The 25639-nt window shown below is 34.2% G+C and overlaps 3 protein-coding genes and 1 long non-coding RNA gene across 7 annotated transcripts in view; 2 read left to right on the forward strand and 2 right to left on the reverse strand.

Moving 5' to 3' along the window:
* Positions 1-1948, forward strand: part of LOC119645385 (venom protease) — a 5171-nt gene extending 3223 nt beyond the window's left edge. For 2 of the 3 annotated variants that reach the window (XM_038045592.1, XM_038045593.1), the window contains 4 exons: positions 95-270; positions 486-622; positions 701-1286; positions 1439-1948. In XM_038045592.1, the coding sequence (XP_037901520.1) occupies positions 95-270; positions 486-622; positions 701-1286; positions 1439-1711 (1172 nt within the window). In that variant the 3' untranslated portion in view covers positions 1712-1948. The remainder of the gene's footprint in view (positions 1-94; positions 271-485; positions 623-700; positions 1287-1438) is intronic. The other variant, XM_038045594.1, reaches the window with a different exon arrangement.
* On the reverse strand, positions 1795-6124 carry LOC119645384 (lon protease homolog, mitochondrial). Of its 2 annotated transcripts, none has more exons than XM_038045591.1 (9): positions 5623-6124; positions 5292-5550; positions 4372-4588; positions 4186-4315; positions 3580-4114; positions 3327-3519; positions 2537-3256; positions 2287-2476; positions 1795-2191 (listed from the first exon to the last, which is right to left on the reverse strand). In XM_038045591.1, the coding sequence occupies exons 1-9, from the start codon at positions 5980-5982 to the stop codon at positions 2006-2008; spliced, it is 2790 nt and encodes a 929-aa protein (XP_037901519.1). In that variant the 5' UTR covers positions 5983-6124; the 3' UTR covers positions 1795-2005. The 2 variants fall into 2 exon arrangements, with proteins under 2 accessions (XP_037901519.1, XP_037901518.1); XM_038045590.1 differs by having other exon boundaries at positions 4372-4597.
* Positions 6125-8324: 2200 nt separating this feature from the next.
* LOC119632479 lies at positions 8325-9661 on the reverse strand. The gene is made up of 3 exons (XR_005246787.1): positions 9508-9661; positions 8976-9288; positions 8325-8910 (listed from the first exon to the last, which is right to left on the reverse strand). It is a non-coding gene; the product is annotated as an uncharacterized LOC119632479 (long non-coding RNA).
* Positions 9662-17058: 7397 nt separating this feature from the next.
* LOC119631588 (cysteine sulfinic acid decarboxylase) lies at positions 17059-25344 on the forward strand. The gene is made up of 6 exons (XM_038023939.1): positions 17059-17624; positions 23560-23747; positions 23834-23959; positions 24020-24368; positions 24432-24926; positions 24981-25344. Exons 1-6 carry the CDS (start codon positions 17397-17399, stop codon positions 25185-25187), a joined length of 1593 nt encoding a protein of 530 aa, XP_037879867.1. The 5' UTR covers positions 17059-17396; the 3' UTR covers positions 25188-25344.
* The last annotated feature ends 295 nt before the right edge of the window (positions 25345-25639 follow it).

The raw sequence follows: 25639 nt of genomic DNA on the forward strand, positions 1-25639 counted from the left end.
AAAAAAAAAAAAATGTCGACCTTCAAACGATTGAGATCTGGATTGAATGCAATTATAATAATCGTTCATTTCACATTTATCTAATTAATAATAGATTTGTTAGACTTGCAAAACAATGACCAGTTCCATTGGGGCAGAGAGCACGCAATAAAAAGATCGCTGCTAACAAAGAATGATAAAGTAGTAAATAATACAAATGAAGCTCCATTACAAGACACATTTAGGCAAAAACGACAATCAGGAAGCATCGTTAAGGACAATCAATTATTGGTAAAATGAAATTTCGCATTACAAATATCTATCTGCACACGTTCATACAAACGCAATTGCATGGATTGTTTTGATAATTAGAAAATAAATTATATAATTGCTATAAGACGTTTATAATTAAATTTTAATTACGGTGATAGGGTTTCCATTCTAATATAAAATACATTAAATATATTTGTAATTTTTTTTTTTTTTTTTTTTTTTTTTTGCGTTAGGAAAATAAAGAATATGGCGTGTGCCGTACACCGACTGGTGAGGAGGGAACATGCCGTCACGTTATTTATTGCCGTATGCCAGAATTGAAAGATGATATTTGGCGTATGCTCTCGCAGCTATGTGTTATCGAGAAAAGGTTAAATAAGAGCAAAATGTAGTTCAGAAAGATTGTTGCAAAAATATTTTCAAACTTTTTTTTGTGCATGCGTTCCAGTGCAATTGGTATATGCTGCCCGACACGCATTATAGGCCGATTAGGTCCACAAATTATTGCAAATGTCAATAACAATGATTTGTCTAATTCAGGCGTTATTAATCAACCTGAACAACGTGGTTGCGGCATAGCTACTCGGCAATTTCCTCGTGTAACTGGTGGACGGCCGGCTGAACCTGACGAATGGCCTTGGATGGCTGCTATTCTAAGGCCCGGTCTCTCGTATGTATGGTGTGGTGGCGTTTTAGTGACGGATCGTCATGTTTTGACGGCCGCCCATTGCATTCATAAAATTCGCAAGGAAAACTTATTCGTGCGCCTCGGTGAATATAACACGTTATTGTTGAATGAGACAAGAGCTCGCGATTTTCGCATAGGTGCTATGGTCACTCATATCGATTATGATCCACTAACATATGAACATGATATTGGTTTGATTAGAGTACATCGTCCTACCATTTTTAATACCTATATATGGCCAGTTTGTATGCCACCAATCGGTGAAAATTGGGAAGATAAAATGGCTATCGTCACCGGTTGGGGTAGTAAGAATTTTGGTGGCCCGCATTCAGATATTTTAATGGAGGTAAATTGACTTGCTCAAGTTAAAATGCACATTTTTGCCTTTTAATTTACTAATCCAAAATTTATTCGCTACGCCTACTTTTACACGTCCGATAGGCTTAAAATCAAATAAATTTTCTTTGGCTAAAAATCTTTGTGCATTTTTCGTACCAGGTTACTATACCCGTTTGGAAATTGGACGATTGCCGCGAGGCCATGCTTGAACGCATAACGGAAGGAATGTTATGTGCTGGTTTTCCAGAAGGTGGGCAGGATTCTTGTCAGGGTGATAGCGGCGGTCCTCTCTTATTACAATTGCCTAACAGACGTTGGGTAACAATTGGGATTGTATCATGGGGAGTGCGTTGCGGTGAGCCCAATCGCCCTGGCATGTACACGCGTGTGGACCGATATTTGCATTGGATTGTCGAGAACTCAGATGTTTAAACGCGCGTTATTCAATATTGTTTGTAAGATTTTTTTTTTTTTTATTGTTTTGATTATATACTAATATTAAACAAATTTACCAGAAATTTAAAAACGAATTTGTAATACATATCTAAACACTTATCGCTGACTCTTGCTTTACAGAAATATTGGAAAAAAGTAACTGGAAATGTTTAACAAGGACAATTTTTAATAAAAATGTATATACATTCGTATGTATTAACGTCCCAATCAAAACCGAAAGTGGCGTACAAAAATTTTTTTAATGCTTAGCATTAAGTTTTTCAATTCATTTTATTGAACTAATTCTTGTTTTTGCTTCTGTGGCTCTTCATTTATAGCGAAAGCTATTTTATAGACATCATCATAAACTGCAGCAAAGTGAACCTCTAAGCCGTCGGTAATGTACTGTGGTAATTCAGCAAAATCTTTGCGATTTTCTTCAGGTAAAATTATGCATGTAATACCACTGCGCTTAGCCTTTGAACCGGAACCGGAACCGAAATCGAAATTAGAAACGCAGTTAGATAATGAGATTGCAAAAAGTTTTAATTTAAGCGAACAAAAGAACTTACCGCTATAGTTTTCTCTTTAATACCACCCACTGGCAGAACTTTACCGATCAGCGATACTTCACCTGTCATAGCAATATTCTGACGTATAGGTCGTTGATTCGCTAGTGATAATAATGCCGTGACTATGGTAATGCCTGCGCTGGGTCCGTCTTTCGGTGTGGCCCCTTCTGGTACATGCAAATGGATATGACTAAGGAAATACATAAAACGGTTTAATTGTTATGCGTATCATAATTTAGAGGTGCTTTACCTATTTTCTAGGAACGTGTTTTTTGGGTCAACCGAACGCATAAAATTTCTGGCTACCGTTAAAGAAATTTGTGCAGATTCTTTCATTACATCTCCTAAGTTGCCGGTAAGATGAATAGTGCCAGCTAAGTCTTCTTTCGGCGGAGTTATGGTTTTACGTTTGGCAGTTTCTATGTATAAAGCCGAACCACCCATTGCCGTCCAAGCCAAACCCATGACAACACCCGGAGGTGTTTCTTTGTACAAACGGTCAGAAGAGAAAATATGTTTACCCAAGAACGACGTTAGATTATTGTTGTCGATAATGTAGTGTTCAGCTTCTTTTTTAACAATTTTGAAAGCCACTTTCCGCACTACTTTTTCGATTTGCTTTTGTAAGTTTCTTACACCGGACTCACGGCAATAGTTGCGTATTAATGTATTCAGTGCGTCTTCGCTTATGGTGATGTGTTTTTTATCTATACCGCATTCATTCATTGCTTGGGGTATTAAATATTGCCGAGCTATCGCTACTTTTTCTTCGGCTACATAACCAGACATTTCGATAAGTTCCATACGATCCCTTAAAGGCTCTGGGATTGTTTCTATAACATTTGCCGTACAAATAAAAAGAACGTGAGATAAATCTACTGGCACATCTAGATAATGATCCAAAAAGTTGGCATTTTGTTCAGGATCAAGTAGCTCCAATAGAGCTGAACTAGGATCACCCTGGTAACCTCTTTTTGAGTATAAAAATTGTCAATATATCAATTGAAGTTTTTAAGTTCTAAGACAATTTTAATACTCACTTGCCAATCTTATCAACTTCATCGATTAAAACTAAAGGATTTTCGGTTTTAGTTTTTTTTAAGCATTGAATCAATTTGCCAGGCATGGCACCTACATAAGTACGACGATGTCCTTTAATTTCGGCCACATCTGTCATGCCACCCACACTAAAGCGAAAATATTCTCGATTTAACGCCCGAGCAATGGAACGGGCTAAAAAAGGATTTAGGAACTTAAAATCATTGCTCTTTCATTGCTCCTCAAGTCTCTTACCTATACTTGTCTTACCAACACCAGGTGGACCATGAAAGCATAATATTTTGCCTTGAGTAGTGCCTTTCAAGTGACTAACTGCTATAAATTCTAGAATTCTTTTCTTTATATCATCCATGCCATAATGATCATTATCTAAAATCTTAGTTGCCTCTTCTAAATCCAAATTCTCTTTACTGGTAACACCCCAAGGCAAGGACGTTAACCAATCCAAATAGTTACGTGTCACATTAAATTCAGAACTGTGACTTTCTAAGAAATTCAGCTTATTGAGTTCTTCATCAATTACGGTCATAACAATGCTTGGTACTTTTTTCGTTTTGAGTTTTTCACGATATTTTTCCCCGATAGCATCTTTGTCATCCTTTTCAATACCCAATTCCTTTTTAATAACTTTCAGTTGCTCATGCAGTATGTATTTGCGATGTTGTTGTTTCACCTTTTCCTCTACCTCACGTCCAATTTTTTGTTGCAATTTCGATAATTCAAGTTCTTTTTTAAGCACAGCCAGAGCTAGCAAAAGACGTTTAGGAATCTGGAAAAGGAAGAAGCGAATTATGATTCTTAAATAGATGTGAAAGCGCAGAAAATAGATGTTAAGCTCACATCCATTTCTTCCATAATTTTTTGTAATTCCTCAGGCTCAGCAGCCGACAATGAAGCGCCTAAATCACACAGGTATACGGGATTATCGACCACACGTTGATTTTGATGTAACATTTGCTGTAAACTTTCCCTAAAATTAAATTTAAAAATTTACTGCAATTGCTTTCTCATATTTTTATTCCTCACCTATATAAAGGGTTCATGGTAATGATATCACGTATGGTTTTAATTACTTCTTGAGTCAAAGCTTTTACTTCTTCGGTTTGTTTGAAATTTTCATGTTGAATATTAATTACCTCAACCATGAGTATAGGAGACGTTGATGAAGTTGCCCCAGGTGCTGCGGCGTTAGAGTAAGGCTGTTTTGATGTTTTAGAAGTTTCTGGTTTCTTTGCTGCTGTTGCTGTGGGCGCTGAATTATTAGTAAGATTATCGGTAGCAGTTATGGGTGCACTAACGGTGTTAGTATCAGAGGGGATGATCTTAGATGTATCGGTGGGCATGACATTAGTAGTATCAGTAGGGAAAGGATCTGGGGTGCCGGCAGGCTTAGTAGGAGCGATAGAAGCGTCAGTAGGAAGAGCCGCAGGGGTTTCAATAGAACTAGCAGGATTAATAACTGTTGAAGTAGCAGTGGGAGTTTTTGTAGAGGTAGAAGTTGCCGTACTGTTGGCGGTAGATGTATTTGATTCTGATTTAACTTCCGGCTTACTGTTGCGATTTACTCTCGATTTGCGGGGTACCCTACGACGTTCAGCATCGGTAGTACTAGGTCCGGTTTTCGCGGCGTCTTCAGCTGGGATGTGTAATTTGAGATTAAATAGTGGATAATGTATTGTGGTCGTTTTTTCTGAGTAAAAATGAATTGGAGAAGATTTGATGGAATAATGCGATTTATTTATGATTAATAAATGAAAAAAAGAAATATTAAATGAAACGTAACTGTAAAGGTGTTGGCAATAGAAGGAGTTGTACTCAGAGAGAGAGAGAGAGAGAGAGAGAAGGAAGGAAGGGAGAACTCACGCATTTTATAATATATAGTATATATAAAGCGAAATATCTTCGGCAATATTTATATTTTATTTAATTTATGGTATAAAACTTACCTTTCTTCGTTGGTACTAGCTCTTCAAGTATCTGTCCAGTAATCTTGATACGCCTGTGAGCCACCACGACCATTCGTAATTTATCACCCAAATCTTGAAGTTCTTGTATCTGCGCAAATGTTCCTATTTTAAAAATATCATCCAATTTGTCCACAACTTCGTTGTCAGTCTCGCTGTCTTTTTTCATAAATATGCCAAGATATGGTTGATTTAATTTCACTTTTCGTCTTAGCAAATCAATCAACATCGGATTTGTGACCTATTTTCCAAGGAGAATCATGTCATATGAAATTTTTAAATTTATATAACCAACAATATATGCCTATTTTACCTCCAAGATTTTCATAAACCGAGGAAAGACTGGATTCCGACGAATGGCCAATAGAGGAAGATGTGGCCACACTTCCGGCACCGCCACTGTTGCCGGTAATTGCGGCTCTTTGTTTATAATATATTCATGGGGTTCTTGTTCGATTAGTTCTTCTTCCTCATCACGTTTATTGCGGTTACTGCAGAGTCTTCTCGCACATATGGCCAACGATCGTTGCTGTTGTTGTTTTATTGTCAATGCATTAAAGCGTTTTAGCGTCGAACAATCTTTAGCGAAGGAGGCTTTTTGGCGTTCGTAGATCACTAGTCGACTTATGTTTCGTCTTAGCAATGTATGATGCTTCAATAAACGAGTTAACATTTTTGTGTTTGACACAATATTATTTTGATTTAAAATTTTTCTATCTCTATATCTGATGCAATTAAACGTAAAATAATTCAACTCGTCACTCCGACCTTAAAATTTTTTCTGCTTTTCAAAGTAAAAGCTGATTACTTTGACAACCGTAGAGTTACCCTTATCTTGTAAATTGATTCGAATAATGACAATCTTTTTATTTAAAAAACTGTCTTTTGAAGTGAAATATTGCCCTTTCCCATGACGTCTTTTGATGTAAGAAAGGCTCTTATTGTGATCACAATTGGAATAAGAACAAACCTGGTTAAAAGTGCACTGCCTGTATTTTATTAATGATTACGAATAAAAACCAGAAACGACGAAACGTTGCGACAATGAGATCTTATTTTCGCTTTCGGGTTAAAAGCGCCCCAGCAGTAAAAACAATAGACAGCTGCTTTACCGTATTATTTTAGAGGAGAATGAAAATTTTTTAGAGCCAAAAACGAAGAAACATACATAACGTAAACATAAATACCAAATTTATGCAAAGTAATCATGAAAAAGTTAATATAAAAGTAAACGAAACCTGATAGTGATAAGGAAGTCTGATTAATGTAAATAAACGGGGAGATGATGGGTAAGACCACTTTTTGGAAAACGTGACGTTGACGGAGATTTTACGATATCGTTTGAGCAAATGTATCTGCACGGTCATGAGAAATTTGAAGAAACTGCAAGGATGAATTTGGGCAATTTTGATTCGTTATATGAATTTGAGGAAGTTAAAGTTTATAAAAGTTCAATCGTGTGAGTAGCTCTATATGAGAAATACATTTGAAAGCATTCATATTTGAAAAATAAATTTTAATGTTACTTACGGATCAAAATTCATATTTATTATTAACATAACACGTATTAGCAATATTCAGTTCATCTTCACTCTCGGTGCTATCATTGGTCTCGTTAATGTTAACGTTCGTATTACTTTTATCTCGTATTTCATTCTCGTATTTATGTCGTATTTCACATACCTCAAATTTAGAGATGAATTATTGAAAAAATATTTTAATGTTATCTTCGGACCATAAGAAGCACCCAAAATTTGAGTCAATTTTTCTATGGCACCTAAAAAAGGGCTCATCCTTAATCCAAACTTACGTAATTTTACTTGTTTTTTTTTTTTTTTTCTAATTTGTGTACTCCAAATCGGAAGTATGCTGTCGAGTTACGAATTTTTTTGTAAATAAGCCTTTAAGGTAAAGTCCAGTAAGTAGCGTCTACGTTCGCTGCAATCAACTCTCGTGGTATGGCAATTTGTCGTAACTTACTTAAATGACTTTCATTTAAGTTATTTTCATAATTTAAAATTTTTAAGCATTAGTTTCTTAATCTTTTATTTATATTAATTTTTGTAAGATGCTATGCAGGGTTCCTGTTGGTGCTGATATATTTTGAAGGGTCTGTCCCTAAGATAAAGCGTTTCTGTGCCTTAATATTTATAGCGTATTAAAGTTTCGAACAGTAATTATAGCAAAGTTTCCCTTAGTTATGAAAGCCGAATATTTTTCGCAGCGTAATTTTTCCAAGATATCTGCATATACATTATATTCTAAAAAGAATAAATATGTATGTTCTTCCGCTTGTTTCATCGTCGCACTCAATATTAACGTTCTTTTCTTCTACATAATCATCGTCGTCACGTCCTGACCACTTAATAGATAATCTGCTTCCAATACAAATATGTCGGTTAGCCCTTTCGATATTTTTTTCGCCGGCGGTTCGTCTACTCTAAAAATACATTATCGTTCTCTTCACAGTTAGGACTTCCGCTGTCAAATTGTGGGTGAAAAATCTTCCTGGATAATTATTTTGTCATAAGTTATTTTATCTCCTAATGAACCAAGCTTTTTTCGCAAAAAGTTTCTAGGTTCCCTTGATTTAATTTTCTGATCAATTAAAAGTTACTTATCCATATATACCAATAATATTTTGTATAATAATTTATCATGGATACTACGTTAATAAAAACCTGTAAAACTTTTATCTTTCCATCCATTTATAGCTCATTATAATCATGTACGCAAGTGAAAAGGCAGTGGGCGACGGTCACCAATAAAATGTAATTTTGTAAGCAAATTTGCTGGTGATCGTCACCAAATACGCTTTCTGAGTTACGTCAAATCTGGCTACACCAGAATTGCTATCGCTGGAACAAATTTGCATTAGTATTTGGAAATTAAATTGTGTTTGAAATTGAATTTATAAAGTAACTCTTACCCAAGAAAAAGGGAAAAAAATTTGGTAAAAGTAATAAAAAATTTTTTTTTTTTAAATGTCGAGCACAATTGAAGAATGTTAACCAATGTGTACATGTTCGGTGCAATGCATCGTAACTTTGCTCATAAAAGAGCTGCTACAGTTCAAAGAAGTTTGGAACAGTCACAAATGCTTTTGCAAGTATTCTCTACAAAGTGAAAGGAGATTATTTGAATACTTCAGCACGGTGGACCTATGAAATGGATGGTATTGACGTTTGTGTGGAGACTTTTCAATTGTGGTAGTCTGGCGAAGAAGTTAAAGTATTGCTGGTGCAAAAATTACAAATATTATAATCGTCTAAAAAATAGAATTAATTTTTAAAATTGTTTATAACTCGCACAAAAATTAAATAAGTATTGAAAGTATGATTTCCTATTTCGATCGAAAAAAACTTTTTATATATTGGATCTACTTTGCTTTGCATAGTTTTTTTTATTTGTTCATAAATCCAAATAATTCTTTGCTGTAAACAGTTGTTACATACTATCGTGAGACCATTTCGCATTATCGTTCCTTTCCCTCATTATTTGCAATGCTTGCTGTTGATATTGCAGGTTTTGCTTCCGATATTCTTTCTCATCCTGGGTCTTTTCCCGATACAACTCCTTGACGTTAGAGCCCGCCTTTCTCCTTGATGAATAAATGCAAAAATTAATTATTGAAGCTATTATTTGTTGTTAATAAAACGTACTTACTTCGTTTCCTAAGTTGCACTATTTGGAATATCGTCCGAGACAGCAATGAATTGTCACTAAAATTTTTAATTGAAGCGCAAAATGTAGCTACGTCTTCAGCGCCCGGAATTGCAATTCCAAAATAGCCAAAAAGATAATAATAATTCTTCTTTACCAGCTGCACTTAAACTCTTGAATGACACCTTTTCTTATTTGGAATAGTTAAACACATCACATTTTGCTTCTGTTTTTTCAAATCCTTCATATGAGGAAACTCCATTTTTATTTGCTTGTAAGGAATTTTCGTCAGCGCCGTTTCATTTGATGTCGCTGACTGATAAAGAAAGCCACATTATAATCTTTGAATGTTGTTTACATAAAAGAAAATTTTTTTACTTATCCCGAGCGATTAAATATAAATTTCCTGTAAATTGATTATAATCATTATTTGGTATTTTCTAAGAGCGTTGAAACTCATTTATCATTTTATAGTCAAACATAAATTTTCCATTGTTTTCTTTTCATTTAATTTTACATGCTTGCGAATGTTTACCAAATGTGGCTTGTTTATATAGAATAAACAAATGTCAATTTACATTTCATTTTTTACGCTTCCCTCAGTTCTTAATGCATTATAATGCGAAACTTAGTGTCAAGTATTGGAAAGCTGGCGACGATGGTACAAGATTAGTCTCTTAACTAAAATCAACTGTAACCCCAAAAAAAAAAAAAAATTAAGGCAATAACTACGGCGACAGTTGCCTGATTGCATGATTATTTTCGCTTTGTAATGTGTTTTAATTTTTACACTTCTTAAAAAAAAGGATTGTTTCTTTTTCATTGTTCCTGTTGCCGAACACTGTGGCGAGGGAGAACACAAAAGTTGTAAACACCATGAAGCTTCGCTTGCATTGCAAGTATTTTTTTGGTTTGCAAGTTGAAAAATGGAAGAAGTCTGCTATCTTGTAGGCCCATAATCCAGTAACGTATTTTAAGTCTTTAGTTTTATAGTTGTAAAAATTATTGATGATTTTTATTAGACTTTTAGGCTACGTTTGGCTCATTGGCGATGAAATTGGCTTTGTTTAATTGAGTAGCAAGCTGAAGTTGGTTGTGAGCCTCCTAACGGCAGCATGAAGATATTGTATATTGCAAGCAGTTAACGAAATAGAAGATGCGCTTGCCCGATTTGCCCTTGCATTATATAAGAAAAAGTAAATAAATCTATGTATATGCAAACAACTAACATATGGTTTGAGTAGCAAAACGTGAGAAATGGAAATATAAATTAAAATAGCAAAATGAGCATGAAAATAAGTAAACTTTTACGCTTTGTCACAAACTTATATAATATATTTCACTTCTCCTCAAACTTTATTTTATGATGCAGATGAGAAAGACCAAGCGAAAATGGTGTAACAATTTGTACCTTTTCCAATCTTTCTTTATGGAGGTGATAAGAAATTTTGTCCTGTCTGGTCTAAAGGTAGAGTAAGACTAACCTTTAACTACAGTCCTGACTTTGTCAATAAAATCAGAGGAAAGACTAAAACGCATAGATAGAAATAGTCCCGGCTCTGGTATGGCCATCGTTCAACACAATTGTAACTTTTCGAGAAAATTCAAGTAGCCTGATAGCTGGCTTTTGTCTTCGTGGAACTTACAGCAGTTAACATGGCTATAGAACATGCCATTCAAAAAGGTTATCATAACATAACTCTCGTAACTGGTAGTAAGTCCGCTCTTCAAGTAATCTCTAGAAAGAAAGAATATGTACGTTGGTAACATCTTTACAAGTACAATATTTTTCTGCGTATCGGGATTGCATTTTGTTTGGATATCAAGCCGTTACGACCCTCTATTCAACGACAACGCTGTTGGTTTAGTCAATAAAACAATCACCGACGGAGGGCTTTTTCGGTCATCATATCGTGTCGATCAATATATTCCTAAAAAAGCCTTAAGGATAATCAAAAACTCTCTTCATGGGGATCGGTATAATGAATTCCAAATCATAGTCAGAGCCAAACATGATTGCACTGTATATCAACTGTGTCCAAATATATCCTCTGCGAAAGTGGTCAATTCATGTGAAATTCAACTTCTATAAATCGCCTTCTAACAGGTCACACGTAAGGCGAAACCAAAGCGCATCTAGGAATCTTTGTGACACATGAACCTTAAGAGAATCTGCTGAGCAGTTAATCTTCAAATGTAAAAAATATAACAGCATCAAAACAGCATCGTTTCAGTTTTTTCTTATTCTTTCCGGTTTTAAAAATCATCCTCTTAGCATGCGATTCAGGATGTAACGCAAGTATCTGTGTATCCTTGACTCACTAGGCTTTTTATTGTAACATACTACGTCTGGGCCCCACGTTAGAATGGGGCCAGTTATGTGTAACGGCCCCAAATCTCTATGTCAATTTAGCCTTCATTTGCTTTAACTTTGTATGATAATTAAAATTTAAAATAGAAAACTAGAAGGAAGGTCTAAACAAGTCGCAAATTTGAAAGGTTTGGACAATGTAAAATGGTGGACGCACGTGTCCTTGATAAGGTTGTTAGTTCGGGAGAAATCGGGTTTAAGTCGATTTATCAAAGAAATACATGTGCTATAATCCATATGACGACAAACGGACGGACGAAACTTATTTACCGGACGAACTGATGTTATGCACAGGGCCACTCTCTACCCTGTTCTACCTATGGTCTTCATCAGCTTATAACTTTATATATCTCGAAGTTGGGTCCGACAATCCCTATAATCTGCTTTCCGTTAACAAAACCATTGATAAAAGTTTATCGAAGAAAAAATAAGTAACAAAGTTATATTATCACCATAAAAATCTTTGGCGTCCCATGTAAAATGAAAAAAATATGTACTCATTTGTAACTTTGTGTGGTCATAGGCAATTTTTTCTACTTTTGCACATAAATACTAGAGTTTTCGTTAAGTAAATGTGAAAAATTTCAGTTTTCTATCTATTACAATTAGTAAGCGATGGGCGAAAACCCATATATTTTCGTTTAGAAAAACATATTTGCGTTCAGTATACGCGTCACTGAGTGCGTGTGCTGATCTGATTAATTTGTCCCATTTCCAGGGCCAATCTGTGTATAAGGATTTCCAATGTTTCAATCAAATTTGAAGTGGACATCTTTATTTTTGCGACCAAGAGAGAGTCAACAACACGCATCATACAGGCACATAGACAGCCAGACATGGCTTAATCAATTCAGCATTTCGTGCTGATCAAACATGTACACACTTTATAGGGTCTTTGAAGATTCTTTTTGGGCGTTGTAAACATTATTCTAAAGTGACTATACTCTGCGTCCTTTTGTGATGAGTATAAAAAAAGTACAGAACCTATGTGACGTTGAAAAGCATTAAGTTATGGTATATAAATTGAAAATGGTTGTTTATGTAATATAATATTTCTATTTTATCATTTTTAATGTTTAATAAATTTTGAATATTTTTCGTATTTAATAATAATATTTTGAGCTAATACGTAAGAAACAAACAATAAAGAAAAATCTGGAAGGAGGATGGAGAAGATACTGATGATGATGGTGCAGCGGCAGTTGTTGCTGATGCAAAGATGCTATAGTTGACATTTCATTGACAACGTCTATGCTAAAGTTGGTCTTACGATTCGAAAACTGTGCAATTTAAATCTACAACCGCCTCTTAATGTTAAACACACCATTGTGCATTCCCGCCACGTAAACTATGTTAACTATAGTATTGAAGCCTTTTCTGGGTACCTAATGCAAGGTATAACTTAGATAGGCTTCAAAGCATTGTTAACCGCATAACACATTTTGTTTGTTTATAGCCTCAAACTTAAGAGACCATATCTTGTTCTTCGTTCATGCTTTCTTAAAATTATCCTTTCCCGATTATTTAGAATTCAGGTTGCTTATATACCTGTACAAAATCATTTAAACTCGGTCCTCAAGGTTTTTAATTGGCTGACGGTAATTCTCTAGATCATGTAGAAACCCGTTCATATTCATATTAGTACCAGGTTTGTCTATCTCATCAGGCGAATAATCTTTCACTGGTCATGATGCTAGATATTGGAATGCCTTACCACAGAGTCTGAAATCCTTCTATGATTCTTTGAATACGTTTAGAAGAAAAGAAAGAAAACTGACCGCACTGCTAAACTCATAATGTATATTTTGTTGCTGGTAGAAATTGATGATTACGGAGTATATGGAGCAAAATGATTACATTAGTACCCATCTAGCTGACTTGTATACTCACTTATGGTTATAGTTTCTATTTGCACATGAATCTACATAATTAGTTAATAGGCCTATGGCTTTCTAGTTACTTAATAAATGAATAAATTAAATTCTTTTCGGTGATATACGATGGCTATGAATTCGTTTCAGTTTACGCTTTAAATGGATGTTCAATATTCAATCACTGAGGTTGAGCATAATAAAATTGAAGTCAACCATAATTTATTTAAACCTTTGTATTAAGTTTATTCCGGCTGGGAACTATTCGCTATTCTCTTAAATCTTTTGAGTACAAGATGGCGCTGGTAATATGATTTAGTTCGTTCTATACATATTTATAATTTTGATATCGCTATTTAAAATGTGATATCATACACAAGGCTTCAGTTATACTGTCCCGAGCAAATTCATGCGTAGAAACTTCTCTATCGTTTCGAATACGTTAGAATGATGGATTTTTCTCAGATGTATATTTATATGTTTCCTTATATCAAAAAGACAATTTTCATTTCATGCATGCATGAATGAGTGTACACAAATGTTATGTTAAAACAAGCCAGAAAATTATATTTGCTCGTGACCGAATCTTTTATACCCATCACCAATATCCTGGAGAAAGGGAAAATATATACGCATTTTCAAATTCTTTTGCAAGTTTGTAAGCGGCCTAGGTATCGCATAGACGAACAGATGGATAGATGAACAGATGGACGTGATGATATTCCGAAAGCGTATTCCGACTTTAAAACTGGCTAAGAATTGATATACTTTATGAGGTTTTTGAAATTTGCTTCTGCGCTTCATAAAAAAGGTAATTATGATAAACTATAAAATTAAGAAGGCATGGCCGATTGTTTCTATTTTTATAGAGGTACGACAACATTGCCCAAATTTTTGCAGATTTAATGTGCTTTAGTTTATGAGTAATGAGCAAAAAATCAATTTTTTAATCGTTCTGGAAAACAAAGATGCTATCAGCCTACCCATCACTGTAGCCGTGTCTTTTGTTTTTTGACCGATTTTCAATAGTAACCTGCGTACAAGAACTTGCAATGGTTCTGCCAAACTTGAAGCCAATCTCTACATTTTTGCGGCCAAGAGAATGCGTATAATATATAATATTACATAGATGGACGGACGGAACGTCGATCGAGAATATATATACTTTGTGGGGTCTCTGGAGCTTCCTTCTGAGCGTTGCAAACTCGTTTTGAAAAAAAAAAAATATACCTCTTATCCTTTCGATGATAGGCATAAAAAAAATTAAATTAGGATTACAAGGTATGCACACTTTTGATTGAATGGATGTGTGCATGACGCTTTCTCATAACCTATCATTTATTTTGGGATAATTATATGCGAGCACAGTTTGAGCCGCTATTGCTAAGAGATCTTATCATGTATCCACTCCCAGTACCAATTGTATACTATTTCCCGGTAAGTGTACTGTTATAAATTTATAAAGCGCATGAAATGAAGTCCGAAATTCCGAAAATCTGCCAACAATTAAAATTTTACGTTCCGATCATAACGATTTTAGCGAGACTTTGGAATTTGTAGAAACTGCGAATTTGATGTATTTTACAGCCGATATGAATGCTGAGTTTTGGGCCCTCAAAGATTTCCTGCCAGTGCAAATAGTATGACTTGCTGCTGCTCAAGTCAATTACATTGTACATGGGAAATAAACGTTCTTGAGAGAGCAACAAACAGCGCTGGACGTAAGTGATATGACTTGCTGTTTATGTGCATGCGCGAATAAAACCCTTTAATTAGTTGCCTAAAGTTCTAATGAGCACTTGAAATAAGTGTGTAACGGGTGAGCGGAAACGTAGCATTCTCGTCAACTGAGACTAAGCTTTTCAAATTTTTGATTGGCAGTGATTGTGTACGGTAGGCCAATAAAGTCTATATATAGTACCAAAAATTAAGATTTCTCTTAATAAAAACTGCATTTATGAGTTGAGGGTCAAAAAATATATTTGATAAGAAATCAAAACTTTTTTTTTTGTGACTTAAGGCAAAGTTATAAGTAAAAAATATACTTTAATCCTATAAAAAAGGCAAAAAAGTTTGTATACGGCACTATCATTGAAAGGTTCGAAAAGGAACATCTTTACTTAATGGTACTTAGTTTTTGTAGTTGTTTTCGTACATTTAAATAAAATGAATAATTCATCAATTAAAGCGAATTTCTCTATTTCTGTCCTTTATTTTTGATAAGAGAAACTCTAATGTACTAACGTACAGTATGTTAAGTTTATTGGACCATCGTATGTTTATTTTAGTATATTAACGGTTACACTGTTATCTGGTATTCGTTTGTCGTGCATAGGTAAAAATAATTCGATAAAAATGTCAGGTTGTGATCATGGCATAAGAAATCTTAGCGAAAACACAAGCGCGTAACACAAGCCAATGAAACGCCGCTAGACGAATAAGGAAAATATTATAAAGAAGGCAAGTAATTGTAAACGTAAGTAGGAAAAGGAATATAAATAAAAAGTTTATATGAAATAATATAATTTGATATATCTCGACTTTAATTATTAAAATGCATTGCTCCTCATTGGAATGCTGCGATCGAAACTAAATCATCTATCTAAATGATAAATCGTAATTTCAATCGTTAGCAATAATATTCACAACCGAATGATGACGATCATCATGTTAACATTTTTCTCGAAAAGAGTATTTATTTTATATTTTCTTCTATTTGAGAACGTATTAAGAGATTTGTTTTTAAATAAATTTGTGTAAGAAAATCCTGTACTTAGATTATGTATTTTGAGTAGATATCGCTAAAACTAATCCGGGGATGTTGTAATTGATTTTGAATATTGCAAAATACAAGCTTAAATCTTTTTGCATTTCACGGAACGAAGAATGAATTGAAAAAATTGAAGGTCGAGAAAATCATTCGAGTCATTTGAGGGAAATATAATTTTGAATATGTATAACATAAATTCGAAATGAATTTTTTTTTTGTTTTTTTTTTGTATAAATTATTATTAGATTTACTTGACCAATTGAAATGTTTTATTGGCTATAGGGTATACTACATGTATAACTGAGTTGAGTTCGTTTTTAATTGATGATTAAATTTTTTTTATTTTTTTTGAATTATATAAATATATATATGTATATATATGCATGCAAATAAGAATAAAAAAATGGATTGGAAAAAAAAATATGATAAATCGAGCCCTACACAATGGTGAATATTATTATTGGTAGATTGAGAAGATTCGAGTCAAGCTGAATGTGAATTCACTTTTGTTCAAGTTTCCGTTTCTTATTTAGATGAATGCAATTAAAAAGAGGAAGCAAAAAAAATTAATAGAATTTATAGTGACTGTGTGTTATCAACCGGTTTTCATTTTTCATTTTTCATTGCATTTTTCACAATAATAATGTCAAATTTTATGGAAGCCGTTGACATAATTTCAGTGAACTGAAGATAAGTGATTCAAGCTAGGAATTGTGATTTTAAAGCCGCAATTGTTATCAATAAACAATTGTTAATGTGTGTTTATGTATTCATTGGGGTTTCATAGTAGCAAAAAGTGATAATAAACATTATGATGCTTTTGTTTTGAAGTAATTGTCTTATTATTATGTACGATATCCGAGAGATTGAGGAAGCGAGCGAGCGAGCGAGAGAGAGAGAGAGAGAGAGTGAGAGAGAGAGAGAGAGAGATTGATCGATCAAGAGATAGATAGATAGAGGGAGAAAGAGAGAGAGAGAGAGAGAGAGAGAGAGAGAGAGAGAAAGAGAGAAACATAGAGAGAGAAAATCCCAGCGATAAAAGAATAACGGAAAGAAAAAGAGCAGTAATAAGGGAAATCTGTTACTTATGACCGTTAATTTTTAACTGATTCAGTTTCGGTAAATATGTACTTCTACTTAGCTTCTCATTTACATTGCGAGCGATAATGTTGCGAGAGTAATGCAATTTGAATTCCAATTATGTTCATTTGTGCTAACTCAGCTTTCAAGTCAGTTAGTCAAACAATCAGTCGTTTAAGACCCTTCCATAAGAGTTTAATTAATCGACTACTTGCAGACTATTGTTAAAGGTCTACATAATAACTTCTAGCGGTCAGTTGTCGATTAACATTTTTATAAAGAAATATATATTAAAGAAAAAACTGATTTTAAGAAGACAATTGTGTTGAAAAATGAATGCTAATGAAATCTGCAAACAAAACAATGAAAATGAACACATCCAGTATAGTCCAGCAGTTTTAGCAGCTAACTCTGTCGATTCGATACGTTTTAACCTAACAAATGATTGGAATATTCTAAGCTCGATTTATGATTTACTGGTGGATGAAAAGGCATTTTGTGTCGCCAGCCAGGAATGGAGCGAGAAAATTGTGCTATTCGAGCAACCTAAGGAATTAGAGGTATTTAGTGTTTTTAAAGTTACACAATTGGGAAACAAATTAATTATATATCAACATTTGTCACAATTTATAGAAGTGAAGTTGGCAAACAGGAATTATTCTTAATGTTCTTAATCGCTAAGTTTCTATCCAACAAGTGAAATAGTGACTTAGCGCTTCCGCAAAAAAAAAAAAAAAAAAAAAATGGTTCATTAGAGAGGTGATATTGTTTATGAAAATGTTAGGTATTAAAAAATTCGACTTAATATATATAGTTTTCGATTTTCTCTATCAATTTTCATATCCATCAGCGAACAATAAGGGATATGTTAATTTTGTCAAAATATTTGCAGCGCCCACGTTCAAAAACTCCACAAAGTATATGTGTTCTTGTACAGTGTAAAATTCTGAATCGATTTAAACATGTTCGCTTGTCCGTCTGTTGTAAATCTGTCTGTCTCCGGCTCTACAAATTTGCATAAGAATTTGGAAGTGACGTAAACTTATCAAGGGTCACGCCTATAACGCCCACATTCCTCTATGATAAAAACTTTTCTTTTGAAAATAGAAAAACCGAGCCGCACTCACTCCCTATTATAGAGTATGAAAATTTGGTTCTTTTACTTTTTCGCTCTTCTCTAGGATAACGGTGCTGGGCATAATAGATTCAGTCACGACCGAATATAATTTTCTTACCTGTTTTCTTTCTTTTTTTGAGCTGGACACGCGCATACGAACAGATGTATTCTATCGAATTTCATTTAGTGTTTTTTCCTTCTCAGTTAATATCCATTTTGGTATTCAAAGTTTCTTGTAAGCCAACAGAATTGTGTCAACTTTAAATGAAAACCATTTACACATATATAAAAAATATTCACGTTTTTCTTCGACTTTCCGTTAGCGGGCGTTTTCACTTTATCGTCATTGTTTTTATTAATTGTTTTTATTGTTGTAAATCAACAAAATACGTGCCATTTTGTTTAGTTGTTGTTTTTTTATTTTTTTTTGTCATAATGTTGGGCCAACGTGTCAGCAACATTTGTTTTTCTGTGCGCTGGTTAACCGAATATATTTTGCAGATTTTTTCCATAAACTTCCCTCCTCTTCTTTTTTTTTTTAAATTATCTGGCCGTCTTGATCTTGTCTGCGTATTTAAGTAAGCGTTCATGCTCATGTCCATAGCGTTGTCATCTTAGAGACTACATGCATGCGAGCTGTATTCGTTCGTTTCTATCTGTAAGCGTAAGCTTTAATTTAACATGACATGACGCTAATATGTATGTATTAAGTGTTTTAGTTGCGTTTGTATCTAAGTTTGTGGTTTTATTCAATCTTTTTTTTTCGACTCGATTATTAAGTTATGATTTTGCGTTGACAGGTTGAATTACTGCAGAAAAATATTACAAGTTTGCAGTTATGCTTTCGCGATATACACTCTTGCACAAACTTGTTTGCTATCACAGATCTATTTTACGAAAGTGACAATTCTTAATAATGATTAAAGATAATTGCTAAGCTACGTTAATAGTTAGACTTTCAACAATTATCGAAACTTTAATTGCTCATTAAAGCGATTCTAAACTATCTGGCTTTGACTTTTCGTATATAGAAACTCCATTTAGTCCTTGTGGTAATGGGTAACAACCCGAGCTGGCGAAAAAATATAATACCATGTAGTCTCCTCATATAATATGGAAGGCCCAAGACGAATTTTGAGGCTAGGCTTGGATGCATGAATTTGTGCATGGAGATGAATGTTGGGGCAGACCAATTACAGTTATCAACAATTGTTGGAATATCCCCTATGAAATGTGTAAAACCTTATTACCGTTAGCAGATCTTATGCCGACCTAAATCATATATATCCCCGGAAGTCAAGGTCAAGCTTTTAAAAGTTCTTCCTGACGTAAAACTAATCATTAAAGTCATTTCTATGTCCTTCTTGGCTTGTACTTTTTTTCCATTCTCCTGTAAACATACAACAAGCACGATAGTGGTGAGGTCTTGAAATGAACCGTAATAGCGACAAGTTTCCGAAACCAAAAAATTTTTGATCTTATACATATATATATATGTTATATGCCTAATTCACTTTTTATGCTCTCATATTATGCTCTCAAATGAAATGAAAAACTCAAAAAGAAAATAACAAAAAAAAAAAAAAAATTGAATTTTGATCAAAGCGAAATGTTTATTATTCGTAGTGTTATTCGCTTATCAAATTTATTAAGTGTTTGGATCATACTTGGCACGTGATTGATTTTTTATTTTTTAAATTGTTTTTATTTAGCATCAAAGCATGCGAGTATGCTAAACTTGCAATTTTGTTAGGAAGACCTTACGAAACATATTGAATTTTGATTAATGTAACAGTCTGTATGAACCAGAAACATTGAAGCAGAAAATTTCGTCGGTGTAGTCTTGGTAAATGGCATCAAAGCAAGTGCGAAAACGAGTCTTGCTAGTGCCCTACATAGAAAAAACTTTTATCTGCAATTTATAATACACCTCTACCCTCTGATCTAATTCGCTAATTGAAATGCACGTAATTAAGAAGACTCTGAATATATAATAAATTAGTTTGTCGTGACGGATAAGCCTGCGACATATATATGACTTGTACTTATTTTATTTTTTATTCTATTTATGCGTGGGTAAACTGTACCGCGACCTAGAATATCTATTGTGCAATATATAGCTGATCGTCTTAGTTGCTGCTTAGTTGCTTATCCTACTTTTAGTTCTAGAATTTTTTTCTTTGGTTAAAATAATATTTTATTTACAGTGGCGAGCAAACCTGGATAAAATAAGACATTTGATTAGCTTGTCCTTATTAACTTATTCATGAATATTTATATTTTTTACAGTTAATTAGAGGAGAGTAAGGATTAATGTGTTTATGCAAAACTTTGTTCTCTGCTGCAATAAGTACAGGAATTGTATGAGCTTAACGTACTATTTAATATTATGTATACACGTTTGCTCGTCACTGTACATTATTATAAATTACATCAGATTCTATTTTATATCGGTGCACAATATTAATGAAATCCATTCCAATCCAATCTGTTTGTCTCCCTGCTATAAATTTTGTCAATGCTTTTCATTATTTTCGAATTGTGACTGGTGGTGAGAGCTTTTTCAATGTCCTATGCGTAGTCACAAAGCTTAATCTAAAGGAACCGCAAGACCAAATCGCTGCGTTTCACGGGAACGGTAAAGGACTTTTAATTCTGTTGACTATAAATATATTAATATTTACTTACAGGCGTGCCTAGTATAACACGGTCAATTCGTACCGCGCCGCACCGAAACCGTCTTATACAAAGCTTTTTAAATATTTATTTAAACTAACTAAGACGGACAGATCGATAGATGAACATATATTCCGGAGGTGCATTTCGAATTTTAAATTGGCCAATCAATTTTTTACTCCTTTTAGAAAACAGAGATGCTCTCAGTTTACGTGATATTGTAGGCGTATCCTTTGATCGATTTGGCCAATTTTTAATACCAGCCTGTGCGCAATAATTTTGAATGTTTCCGCCAAATTGGAAATCGATAACTTAATGTTGGCCAGGAGAACGTTTATAACAGATATTATACAGACGGATAGACAGCCAGCTGGATAGACGGACACGCTTAAATCGATTCAGAATTTGATAGTGATCAAGAATATATATATTTTATGGGGTCTCTGAACCTTTCTTTTGGGCGGTACAAACGTTTTGACAAAATAAATATACTTCTCATCGTTCGGTGATGAGTATCATATTAATTTTGATCAAAAGATATAACTAATCTACGTTTTTCTTATCGCAAAAATGATTGAAACTCTTGAATAACTCCTGATATATCACGGCTTAATATTTCTTGACTTCGCTATTAGAGTGCATTATATTGAGAAAGTTAACCTTTTCACTAATTACGGTAGAGCGTATGTAAATGCCACTACTAATCATTTGCTTGTGGTTGACTTTTCCTTTTTGTATTCGACCAACGGTGTAAATAATGAATAGAACATTCTAATAAAATTATTTCATGATCTTCTGTGCTTGATTCCTAACTCTATAACTAAATTCTCTCACATGTATAATTCCTCGTTTAACTCTTGGGAGATTACATACTTGCGCTCGCTTAGAGGTGAAGCATATTAGCACTATACTTAACGGGGTAATAATAATAATTGACAAACATATTGTAACTGGGCGAAGAGATGGTTATCCGTTCAGAAAAAAGGGAGTACTATTGTACGATCTTCCTAAAGGCTAACTCAAAAAATATGTGGAACATATTGCCGGAAAGATGCGTTACGGCCAATGATAATGATATGTTATCCAGCCTGCATGTGAATGCAGCAATTATCTTCATTATACAAAGCCAGCATCAAATCCCTATATCGATCCTTGTGTATTGCAATTCTCTGATGGGCCGGACTCTTTCACTTTTGCCAACATCTGTTAAAGGCTCTTAATGTATTTAAATCCTCCGCTAAAGAGATCGATGACATCACTATTAAGCTAATTAAATTTATATATCATCGTTTCCCCAGGATTGGAAAATAGCCAAAATTAAATCAATGCAGAAACATGAAAATTCGTTAGCCTTGAATAAGTTAAGACCTATTAGCATTCTGCTATCTTTTTTCTAAATGGTAGTACATATCATGAAACTGCACAGTTTGGATTCTGTGCTCACCGTAATATGTCCGGTCTCTTGATTCTTATTATCTTTATTGAATTAATTAGAGAAAATCTTAATCAAGGTAAAATATTTATACTTACATCTTTGGACCCTTCGAAGGCTTTTGGTCGAATCCCTCGTTCATTACTTATTGAGAAACTGTACTACAATTTTAAATTTTCTAGAAACGCTTGTTATTTTATGCAAAACTTATTTACTCGATTCCAAGCAATTCGTTTCCATTAACAATGTTTCATTTGGTTAGATAGTTAAAGTGAAGTTTCTGAAGTTTCTTAGGGCTCGATTTTGCGTTCCACGTTTTTTAATGTTTTCTTGGACGCCTTAACTGAAGTTATAGAGACAGACGACTGTACATATTTACCTTACATCGGCGATATTTTGATTCTCTTGAGGTGTGAGAAGTAACGGTTGCATGCTCAACAATTTTATTTCGATTAACGAGAGCAAATCAGCAGCTGTAGACATAACGTGTTGAAATCTGTAGCATAGGAATTGGGAAGCCTTTCATTTTTTGCTAGAGCTTTTTTCTTTAGCTTACTATTTACTAATGACACAGGCACTTTTCAAACCGAAAAAGGACAAAATTAATTAGCATAAAAATCATAGTAGACTTTTTTTCTAATGTCTAAACAGGATGACATCAGCAAATTATTTGATATGTAAGGGAAACGCACAACTATGGGTGCACATCAGTTTGAATACAAGTTTTTTGATAGTTCTGTTGAATTGCTATTCTTTCATTGCCAATCAACTTGGCTTTCATTTAAAGATGAAATTCATCCTCGATGGTAGCCGTTATTCGCCTTTCTTTATAAGATTCGAATGTAGTTCGTATGTATGGGATTTGCATGCAGGACGCATAACGCGAACGATTCAGAAGTACATGGATGGCTAGAGTCTCTGTCTGTGAAATAGCGGACAATGTTACTGTGCTTATGCGTAGTTACATTCTTTTGCTTTCTTACGACATCCTACTGATACTGCCTTAAGCGTCTTATTCGTTGGACCCATTTCGAACGAGCTGCCTACGGTAGTTTTTCTCATCGGTTCAGATCAAGTCGACCATACACAAACATTATCACTCTTTGTTTTTCCCTTACCTACCATGGTGGATATGGCTAGAGAAGATACCCACCGAATGTACATAAGCAATATATATATATAAGAAAATAAAAAAAACACTATTAACTCCTTTTATATTTTAATTTAGTTTTGTTTTAGTTTTATGCATATGCTTTTTTTTCTTCCAAAGAAAATCATTGATTTGACGATTGATGAAAACAAATCGCTAACCATGCCTGAAATAGAGAAAATCTGTCGTCAAGTCATAAAATATTCCGTCAAAACTAGCCACGGACGTTTTCATAATCAATTGTTTGGACAGATGGATCCGTATGGCTTAGCTGGAACTTGGATTAGTGAAGCTCTCAATACAAGTGCGTAAGTTGATGAGAATTGTGCAAATATTATGTAAAAACTCGACTCACTTCTAACTCACTTCTTTTGTGATTTTCTTAACTAACTAGCTATACATATGAAGTAGCACCAATTTTTTCATTGATTGAAACTGAAATAATAAAAAGGATTTGCGAATTATGCGGCTACGTTAATGGTGATGGTATCTTTTCGCCGGGTGGCTCAATATCTAATATGTAAATAGTATTTGATATTGTTGTTGATTTCGATGAAAACGAATCATTTTAATACTCAAGGTATGGCTTGGCTTTGGCGCGTTATAAACGTTTTCCTAATATTAAAACTGCTGGCATGTTCGGTTTACCGCCTTTGGTATTGTTCACATCGGAGGAATCTCATTATAGTTTAAAGAAAGCCGCACATTGGCTGGGCTTTGGTATGGACAATTGTGTTGAGGTTACGACCAATGAACGCGGACAAATGTCTGTAGAAGATTTGGAGGATAAAATATTGCAAGTCAAAGCCGACGGGCGCGTGCCTTTATTTGTTAACGCGACAGCCGGCACTACAGTGTTAGGCGCGTTTGATGATTTCGAAAAAGTGGCTGATATATGCGAAAAGTATGATCTTTGGTTACATGTCGATGTATGTTGTTGCACGTTGTTCGTTCTTCACTTGTGTGTAATAATATTTTTCGTAATTCGTTAGGGTTGTTTAGGTGGATCTGCGCTGTTTTGTTATAAATATCGTCAGCTATTGAAAGGTCTACACAGATCGAATTCATTCTCTTGGAATCCTCACAAGTCCATGGGTGCTCCGCTGCAGTGCTCCCTTTTTATAACTCGAGAGCTAGAATTGTTGCCTAAGTGCAACAGTTTAGCGGTTGATTACCTTTTTCAACAGGATAAATTTTATGATGTCTCCTACGACACAGGCAATAAGAGTGTACAATGTGGCCGTAAAGTGGATGCGTTTAAATTGTGGCTAATGCTAAAAGCACGCGGTTATGGCAGCTATGGTCGATTATTGGATCATGCTTTAGATATTTCAAAGGTGTTTGTAGATAAACTAAGGCAACGCGAAAGTCGCGGATTTCGCTTAGTTATTGATGAATTTCAATACACAAATATCTGCTTTTGGTATATACCAGAACATTTGAGGAATCTAGAAGAGACCGAAGAATGGAAGCAGAAATTGTATGAGGTAGATATGAAAAATAGAATTTGAAGATAATGTTTTAATTTTCGGTTTACAAAGGTGGCCCCAAAAGTAAAGGAACTTATGATACGCGAGGGCACACTAATGTTGGGTTATTGTCCTTTGCAGTATCGTAATATAGGCAATTTTTTCCGTATGGTCTTCACCTGTTTTCCGGTAATAACAGACTCCGAGTTAGATTTCATTTTAAATGAAATTGAACGATTAGCCGAGCAACTGCACAAAGATATCAATGGTTTCGTTTAAAGCTTACAAATGTCTTCTGCTTTACATTTCAATTCTATGGCTGCCACGTATAAATTTTTTGTTGCCTTTCACAACAATTAATACAACAACTTCGATATATTTTTATTTTTCTTCTTTGTCTTATAAGACTGCATTTAATATTTAATAAAACTGAATGAAATCAAGTTTATAATGAAAGTAGATTTTATTTTTAATGCACTCTTTTCTGTGACCAGGCTTATGATCGATTGTTGTAAGATAACAGTCGGACACCATCGCATTATCAGTGTTTGATCAACCTTTGAAGAATTTTCAAGATAGGGCACGAGTGGTATAACTGATCCTATACTATATATTATAGGTGAATGATACTATATACAACTCCATGTCAAGTCGGTCATCTGTAGGGCTTACACAATAGGCATGAATCACTTCGCCGAAGTTTCATGCTTGCTTACGATAAAAAAAACAAA

This window comes from Glossina fuscipes, unplaced genomic scaffold (assembly GCF_014805625.2).
Source record: "Glossina fuscipes isolate IAEA_lab_2018 unplaced genomic scaffold, Yale_Gfus_2 1, whole genome shotgun sequence".
Taxonomy (NCBI): Eukaryota; Metazoa; Arthropoda; class Insecta; order Diptera; family Glossinidae; genus Glossina; species Glossina fuscipes.

What these genes read in the sequence shown, in the direction of transcription:
- LOC119645384 (XM_038045590.1), bottom strand. Translation starts at nt 5,982, where the DNA reads ATGTTAACTCGTTTATTGAAGCATCATACATTGCTAAGACGAAACATA. An exon ending in GGTTTATGAAAATCTTGGAG is followed by an intron (nt 5,551 to 5,622) that starts GTAAAATAGGCA and finishes CTTGGAAAATAG; the next exon opens with GTCACAAATCCGATGTTGAT. An exon ending in TTAAAGAGAAAACTATAGCG is followed by an intron (nt 2,192 to 2,286) that starts GTAAGTTCTTTT and finishes TCCGGTTCAAAG; the next exon opens with GCTAAGCGCAGTGGTATTAC.
- LOC119631588 (XM_038023939.1), top strand. Translation starts at nt 17,397, where the DNA reads ATGAATGCTAATGAAATCTGCAAACAAAACAATGAAAATGAACACATC. An exon ending in GAAGCTCTCAATACAAGTGC is followed by an intron (nt 23,748 to 23,833) that starts GTAAGTTGATGA and finishes TTAACTAACTAG; the next exon opens with CTATACATATGAAGTAGCAC. An exon ending in GGAAGCAGAAATTGTATGAG is followed by an intron (nt 24,927 to 24,980) that starts GTAGATATGAAA and finishes CGGTTTACAAAG; the next exon opens with GTGGCCCCAAAAGTAAAGGA.